The sequence below is a fragment of the Dreissena polymorpha genome, chromosome 6, assembly GCF_020536995.1.
Source record: "Dreissena polymorpha isolate Duluth1 chromosome 6, UMN_Dpol_1.0, whole genome shotgun sequence".
NCBI classification, from domain to species: domain Eukaryota; kingdom Metazoa; phylum Mollusca; class Bivalvia; order Myida; family Dreissenidae; genus Dreissena; species Dreissena polymorpha.
In genome coordinates, this window is record NC_068360.1 from 26,541,174 (window position 1) to 26,549,739 (window position 8,566).

General features: G+C 36.7%; 1 protein-coding gene across 5 annotated transcripts; it reads right to left on the reverse strand.

Moving 5' to 3' along the window:
- Nucleotides 1-2,558: 2,558 nt before the first annotated feature.
- On the reverse strand, nt 2,559-8,275 carry LOC127835138 (uncharacterized). 5 transcript variants are annotated; one of them, XR_008028374.1, is made up of 3 exons: nt 7,915-8,275; nt 6,231-6,464; nt 2,559-4,879 (listed from the first exon to the last, which is right to left on the reverse strand). XR_008028374.1 is itself a non-coding variant. In XM_052361442.1 (3 exons), the coding sequence occupies exons 1-3, from the start codon at nt 7,635-7,637 to the stop codon at nt 4,637-4,639; spliced, it is 513 nt and encodes a 170-aa protein (XP_052217402.1). In that variant the 5' UTR covers nt 7,638-7,734; the 3' UTR covers nt 2,559-4,636. The 5 variants fall into 5 exon arrangements, 2 of the variants coding, with proteins under 2 accessions (XP_052217402.1, XP_052217401.1); XR_008028375.1 differs by lacking the exon at nt 7,915-8,275 and adding an exon at nt 6,884-7,577; XR_008028376.1 differs by lacking the exon at nt 7,915-8,275 and adding an exon at nt 6,756-6,836.
- Between the last annotated feature and the right edge of the window lie 291 nt (nt 8,276-8,566).

The window sequence follows — 8,566 nt, forward strand, 5'->3', positions numbered from 1 at the left end:
GTCATTTAAAACAAGAGGGCCGTTAGGCCCTAAGGCATAGTACTTCGAGCACGGGCACAGCATGTTGAACACAATGAAAACAATACAAAATACTGTGCAAACATTTTAAAACGTAGAAACAAACACAAAACTATACACTGACTAGTAGTTAATGGCAAAGACGTAACAAATCAAAGTCAAATGATAGAAGAAGCTTATTTTTCGAAACACTAAACGAAAGAAACTGTCACGACCAATGGCGGCCATGTTTTTTATTCAACTGGAACCATTTTCGAACTCATTTAAGATTTTATAGGGAAACATGTTGTGAGGATCTAAAAATGTGACTTCTAGAGTGTTATGAAGGTTTTACTGTAGCCATTTAAGGAAAAACTGCCACGCCACCTGGCAGCCATGTTTTTCAACCAATTAGTCCATATTCGAACTCGATCAAAATATCATTAGAACAAATGTTATGACTAAGTCATGAAGATTGGACAATAAATTTGACTTCTACAGTGTGAACAAATTTTACTATAGCCTTAATAGGAAAACTGCCCCGCCCCCTGGCGGCCATGTTTTTCTTCCAACGGAATCATTTTTGAAATTGTCAAAGATTTTATTGGAACACATGTTCTGACCAAGTTTCATGATGATTGGACAAAAAATGTAACTTCTACAGTCTTAAACAAGGTTTTACAATAGCCATATTAGGAAAACTGCCACGCCCCTTGGCACCCAGGTTTTTCAACAATAAGAAGCATTTTTGAACTTGTCCAAGATATTAATGGGACACATGTTCTGACCAAGTTTCACGAAGATTGGACAATAAATATGACCTCTTAAGTGTTAACAAGGTAAATGTTGACGCTGCACGACAGACGACACACAAAAGGCAATCACAAAAGCTCACCATGAGCACGTTGTGCTCAGGTAAGCTAAAAAAAAAAAAGAAACACACAAACTTGAAAATGAAGCCATAAAAGTCATTGAAGCACTTGAAAAACAGATGCATAAAAGAAACACAAATTATACCACCTCCATTGAAGATGGAAATTTTCACACACCAAAAAAATAATGGAAGGAATTTATCACACACACCTCAACGGCATATTAATTTGAGCATGGGCACAGCATGTTGAACACAATGAAAACAATACAAAATACTGTGCAAACATTTTAAAACGTAGTAGCAAACTCAAAACTATACACAGACTAGTAGTTAATGGCAAAGACATAACAAATAAAAGTCAAATTATAGGACAAGCCTATTTTGCGGAAAACTATAAACGAAAGAATGTTGAAAAAAACAACCTGTTTAATATAACACATTATGCTTTAAAGGAAAAGATAACAATGATGTGGAGGATTACAAACTGAATATGAATATTGACAAGCTCGTTTAAAAATGCCAAATAACAAAAGTCCGGAATCTGATGGCATCACTATTGAGTGTTATAAAATATTTTGGAACAATATTTAAACACATTTAACATTTTCACTAAATTATTCATATAACAACGGAGGAGTAACCACTCAAAAAGCAAAGTGCTATTGATAATGAAATGTTTATAAATTGTACCGAGATCAATCTAAATAAAGGCAGGGCAGAGTTACCAATACCATCGAAAAAAATGAACAAGTATTTAGTGCTGAGATCAATTTAATGAATACAATGCATTAACAACTTGTAGAACATGGAAGTTGATGGTTTTAAACATCAAAGCTTAATATAACTTTGCATAATGAAGTATTAACTAACAAGGGCTGTTTGTAAAACATGCATCCCCCCCATACGGGCTTTCCGTTGTAGTGGCAGCCATTGTGTGAATACGATTTTTGTCACTGTGACCTTGACCTTTGACCTGAAAATCAATAGGGGTCATCTGCGGGTCACGATTAATGTACCTATGAAGTGTCATGATTCTAGGCAAAAGCGTTCTCGAGTTATCATACGAAAATCATTTTCCTATTTCGGGTGACCGTGACCTTGGACCTTGTGACCTCAAAATCAATAGGGGTCATCTGCAAGTCATGATCAATCTACCTATGAAGTTTCATGATCCTAGGCGTAAACGTTCTTGAGTTATCATCCTAAACCATTTTACTATTTCGGGTCACCGTGACCTTGACCTTTGACCTAGTGACCTCAAAATCAATAGGGGTCATCTGCGAGTCATGATCAATCTACCCATGAAGTTTCATGATCCTAGGCGTATGCGTTCTTGAGTTATCATCCGGAAACCATTTTACTATTTCGGGTCACCGTGACCTTGACCTTCGACCTAGTGACCTCAAAATCAATAGGGGTCATCTGCAAGTCATGATCAATCTACCCATGAAGTTTCATGATCCTAGGCGTATGCGTTCTTGAGTTATCATTCAAAAACCATTTTACTATTTCTGGTCACCGTGACCTTGACCTTTGACCTAGTGACCTTAAAATCAATAGGGGTCATCTGCAAGTCATGATCAATGTACCTATGAAGTTTCATGATCCTAGGCCCAAGGGTTCTCGAGTTATCGTCTGACAACCACGTGGTGGACAGACAGACCGACCGACCGACATGAGGGGGGCATAATAATCTAGTTCTACAAAATGATTTTTAAATGTTTGGAACAAGAATAGCATCATGTAATTCTCTGTCTTTTGTATGAGTATTAACATATGTACTGTAAATGTAAAAGGGCTAAATAACAAAGGAAAACGCACTTAAATTTTCGAATGGTTAAGATGTAAAATAGTCTTTTATAGGAAAATCACCTTTTACATATTAGCAGTTGAAAATAACACCCTCTTAATAAATAGACATCATGCTTTAATTGAAGAGGAACACAAATTAATTTGATGTGCCTGCACTTCAAGCTTGTTAAGTGAACAATCAATCGTGTCACATGTTATCTCACATGATGACTCGAATAAAAAGCCTCAGACAATGAACAGGAGCAAAATACAAGTGTACAATTTCGAGTATTTATAGTCTCATTCTTTAATCAACCATAATCTAATCGAGTAGTAAAAGTGCACTTTTGCTTTTCATAGATAAACTTTCAACAGGACTTTTCGGCACTACAACAATGGATCATGTAAATTTTCTTGCTGATCACATGAATAAACTAACCATTTATAAGAATGGACAACTGTATGTCAGGTATTAAATATAACATGCTACCAAACAAATTTATTGACTGTGGATTGCAGTCAACATCCTCAAATATGCACCAAGTCATTTATTATGTTACAAGTATTCTTATGGATCATATAAGAGAAACCAATAGCATACATGATGAATTAGAAGAATTTAAGTTAGGAGTTCCTGATTTAATCAATGGAAAGTCGTGTACTCAATGAATGATTTTCTGTTTACAAGATCAAGCTTGTTTTTAATTTTAAAACTTCTAATTTTATAACTGAAAGATCCTTTGCATTTATACAAGGTCGAGTCTTTTCCTGTACCTATAAATGCTACATCTCATGATCTGTAGATGAAACTCAAATATTAAATCTCCCTGCTTTCTTATTGATAACTAATGAGTGGCTAGACCCAATTAAACTGAATGTGTAGGGTTCAGCCTCAAGTATTGTAAAAATAATTTTGCCTAATTACTTCTTCATGTTGTATGTTGGCAATCTTTGCAAATGACAAAATCAAGCAAGTATATGCGTAATTTCAGGTATGTTAAAAATGCCATTATACCTACAGCAAACACAAGTTCACTATATTTAAAACACTATGAATACATGTATACATATTCAGGTGACATTAAATTAACAAAACCAAATTATTTTTTGGCCCATTAAAAGTTTTTAAGACTGGTTACTTGAAAAAGAACAAGGGCTGTTTGTAAAAATGCATGCCCCCCATATGGGCTGTCAGTTGTAACGGCAGCCATTGTGTGAATACGTTTTTTGTCATTGTGGTGGTGGTGGAGGTGGTGATGGTTTCATGATACCAGGCGTAAGCCTTCTTGAGTTATCATCTGGAAAGCATTTTCCTATTTCCAGTAAACCACTTTACTGCCTCGTTTCACTGTGACCTTTGACCTAGTGACCTGAAAATCAATGAGTCATCTGCCAGTTATGATCAATGCCCCTATGAAGTTTCATGATCCCAGGGGTAAGCGTTCTTGAGTTATCATTCGGAAAACATTTTGCTATTTCCAGTTAACCATTTTACTGTTTCAGGTCACTGTGACCTTGACCTTTGACCTATTGACCTGAAAATCAGTAGGGGTCAGATGCTGGTCATGATCAATGTCTCTATTAAGTTTCATGATCCTAGTGTAAGCATTCTGGAGTCACATTTAGAAACCATTTTCTTATTTCAAGTCACTATGACCTTCACCTGTGTCCATTGACCTCAAAATCAATAGTTGGTCATCTGCCAGTCATGATCAATGTACGTATGAAGTTTCATGATCCTAGGCCTAAGCGTTCTTGAGTTATCATCAGACAATCATGTGGTGGACGGACAGACAGACCAACACACTAACATGTGCAAAGCAATATCCCCCTTCTTCGAAGAGGGGCATAACTAGGAAAAGTAGGAGCTTGTTGTAAAATGTATGAAAAAGTAGTAGATTTATATAAAAAAAACACTATGAAAAACAAGGTAAACTAGGAATGCTGAATAATGTCATGTATATGTATAACAGTTTACTGAAGTATCACTGAAAGTACTTCTGATCCTTTTAATTGCAGCCTTAAGTTTGTTTTTCTCTCTGCAAAGAAAGATTCTGGATCCAAGTCTTCATCAAGTTCTTGTGGAAGGGCAGCCATTAATAATTGTGAAGGTATTGCCCTCACAGAGTCATCACTGAGGAGAAGTTCTGTAACGTCATCTTGTACACAGGCACCTATTACTGTAACCGTCACATGTACAGTTGGTTGTTCGACTTTCTGGAAAAATAAGGAAATACTTCATATGGCAATACAAACATTACCTTTCAGGGATAAGGCAGCATCAGACATTAATCCTAACCATAAGCGTTCTTGAGTTATCATTCGGAAACAATTTTACTATTTCGGGTCACCTTGACCTTTGAACTAGTGACCTAAAAATCAATAGGGGTCATCTGCAAGTCATGATCTATCTACCTATGAAGTTTCATGATCCTAGGAATAAGCGTTCTTCAGTTATCATTTGGAAACCATTTTACTATTCGGGTCACCGTGACCTTGACCTTTGACCTAGTGACCTGAAAATCAATAAGGGTCATCTGCGAGTCATGATCAATGTACCTATGAAGTTTCATGATCCTAGGCATAAGCGTTCTTGAGATATCATTTGAAAATCATTTTACTATTTCAGGTCACCGTGACCTTTGACCTAGTGACCTGAAAATCAATAGGGGTCATCTGCCAGCCATTATCAATCTACCTACGAAGTTTCATGATTCTATGCATAAGCGTTCTTGAGTTATCATCTGGAAAGCATTTTACTATTTTGGGTCACCGGACCTTGACCTTTGACCTGGTGACCTGAAAATCAATAGGGGTCATCTGTGAGTCATGATCAATCTACCTTTCAAGTTTCATGATCCTAGGCCTACGCGTTTTTGAGTTATCATCCGGAAACCATTTTATTATTTCGGGTCACCGTGACCTTGACCTTTGACCTAGTGACCTCAAAATCAATAGGAGTCATGATCAATGTACCTATGAAGTTTCATGATCCTAGGCCCAAGCGTTCTTGAGTTATCGTCTGACAACCACCTGGTGGACGGACCGACAGACCGACCGACATGAGCAAAGCAATATACCCCCTCTTCTTCGAAGGGGGGCATAAAAAAAACTCAGATGCACAACTTCACATAGTGAGCAATAATGCTAAAAAGATTCAAGACAGTGACTGTAGGTCTTTTCTTTCTTGAAGTGTCAAGACTGTAGGTCTTATACTTTAATAGATATGCGCAAACTTTTTTAAAGTATAATTTTACTAAGTTGAGAGCCATTACTCTGCTTTAAGATATTGAAAGCAAATGGAAAACCACAGGTGCACAAATTTACGTGTTAAGCAATAATCTTATTAAGTTTCAAGGGTGAAGGTCTTATACTTGTGTAGATATGCATATCACAAACTTTACTCAGACGCACAGAAGAACAGCAAACAGACGGACAAGGGTTTTTCTTTTGGGGGGGGGGGGGCACAAAAATAGGCAACTTGTCATGGTGTTCTGCCCACCATAAGTGCATCTTAGCTAAATTATTTGAAAAATCCTTAAAGTATGCAGTCACAATATTTACTTACAGTAACTGAAGTTGTGTAGGTAGAATTGAAGCTGGTTTCAGTTGTGTACTTTGTTTGGTAAGTGTGTATTGTCAAATCAGTGATTTTGACGTAATCCCCAGTTCTGACGTCTTTGTTGGTGTTTCTCCACAAAGCCACTTTTACTCTGTCCACCGTTGCATCCTGTATGTAAATTGATCTCATCTTTGTCGGACTTTTCGACTTTCCTACCAGGATGTCACGCTCTTCTTCATCCTGTATAACATGATTACATACATATTGAGTTAATGGCAAAATGACAACAGCTGTCAGTAATGGTGTGCATGACTTGAAGGATATACAACATGCTGACCAATATTCCTGTTAAGTTGCATGTCTTTAGCTCAAGCATTTTGGAGGTTCACGCGACGCAGCATATTCGGACAGACACACCCACAGACAAGTTTCATTAAGAATGGACAATAAATGTAGCCACTACAGTGTAAACAAGGTAAATGTTGACGCTGCATGATGCACGACAAACAAATGGCGATCACAATAGCTCACCATGAGTATGTTGTGCTCAGATGAGCTAAAAATGGAGTGTAAAAGGGTTAAGATTAGTCATTACGAGCTGTTTTAATGGAGAGTTAATTGTATAAGGCCTAACAAAAATTATGTTTATTTCCTGTTACCGATCGACCGTCAGAGTTTACCCGTGACTGCAATTCTTTTATAAAAAAATCGCGAGTGGACAACAACGATATTGTTTGACACTATTTGGTCCCTATGTAGATCTTAAAAGGCCTGAAGTTTAAACCACGCCGCTATCTTTGAAAATGGCCGTCTGCTCAAGCGTAGTGGCTTAACAAGAAGGCAGAGCTGCCATTATCTTCCACCATTTTGGAATTAAGGGTAGGGGAAAAAATCCAATGACAAGGCAGAGTCATGTTTATATCTAATACAACCAGACTTGTTATAAAATGTTAATACATTTTAAACATTATTTCAAATTATTGTGATTTAATTTCCGGTAGTTTTTTTATTATTTAATTATAAAAACCAATCGTTCCCTCGATGCGAAGCTTGACAGCTCTGCATTCATTTAAATGTAAATGTTTCTGTGTTTTATTAAATGAAATCGTAACCTCCAGTGTGAAACAGTACTTTATTATCACAAGAAGGTCAGTATGTGTTATATCTTGATTTGTTTTGTGCGGTAACCTCCAGTGTGAAACAGTACTTGATTATCACAAGATGGTCAGTATCTGTAATATCTGTAATATCTTGATTTGTTTTGTTTGTAACTTTCATTTAAATTATTTGAATCGTGTTGGTACAATATGAGTACGAACATCAAAAAATTCCGAACATTTTCGAACCAAATATAAAAAAATATCCAAACTTACTGACCCTCATTGTTTTAAGCGTGTAACCGGAAACATACATGTTTTTGTGTTCGGTGTAAGGTTAATGTGCTAGTTACAAATGCATAAAATCACCATCCAAAATATGGCAGATGACTATTTTGTAACCATGTTTGAACAGGTTCAACATGTTGGTGCATATTCCAGAAAACTTTTCAGCAGGTGCACGTTTCGTTGCTAAGAAAATGATAAACAAAATTCGTCCGCTATGTTTATTCATTTAGTCCATCAAAACGCGGGGTTTTTGGGGGCGGAAGCCCCCGATACCAAGGAAATCGGAAAGAAAGGATTTTACTTACTTCTCACCAAAATGATCAAGATACAAGAGGTTTTACGCCTTTGTACAGCTGATCAACCGTGTCTTTGATTGTCGCAGTCGGCAGTCCATCGAGCCAGTGTCAACTTCTTATAAAATTATAATCGAAAAGTGGACACTAGTCACACTCTTTTTACACATTTCGCCGTAATCCAATACATTCAAATTACACAACCAAAAACCCCAACCGTCGTCACGTTTGCAGACATTTAAAAGAAAAAGAATACAAAAATTGCTAACAGTTGTATGTTGTTTTGCGTTTCATTAAAAGTAAACCAATCAAATGCCACTAATTGGTCACGTGATTAGAAACGTAGAACATCGTCATCAAAATGGAATTTCATTCATAAAACGGAAGTGAGATTCTCGCATGAATATGCAAACAATAATAAAAACTATGCCGTATCCAATGCTTAGGAATTTTGCTTCAATAATATTTTTTACACGTTTTATGACACTGTCATGTTATATAGTGATGTTATGTATTCATAATGCGAGTAATTGAGAACTTCTTTGCAGGGACCTATTTGTTTGTATAGGTCCCTCTTCTTTGATTGCGTATGAATGACCGCCAAGTGGTAAATCGGACTTTTCCAAATTCATTCATTCGCGGTTGTTTTGGCAGCCAGCCAAGT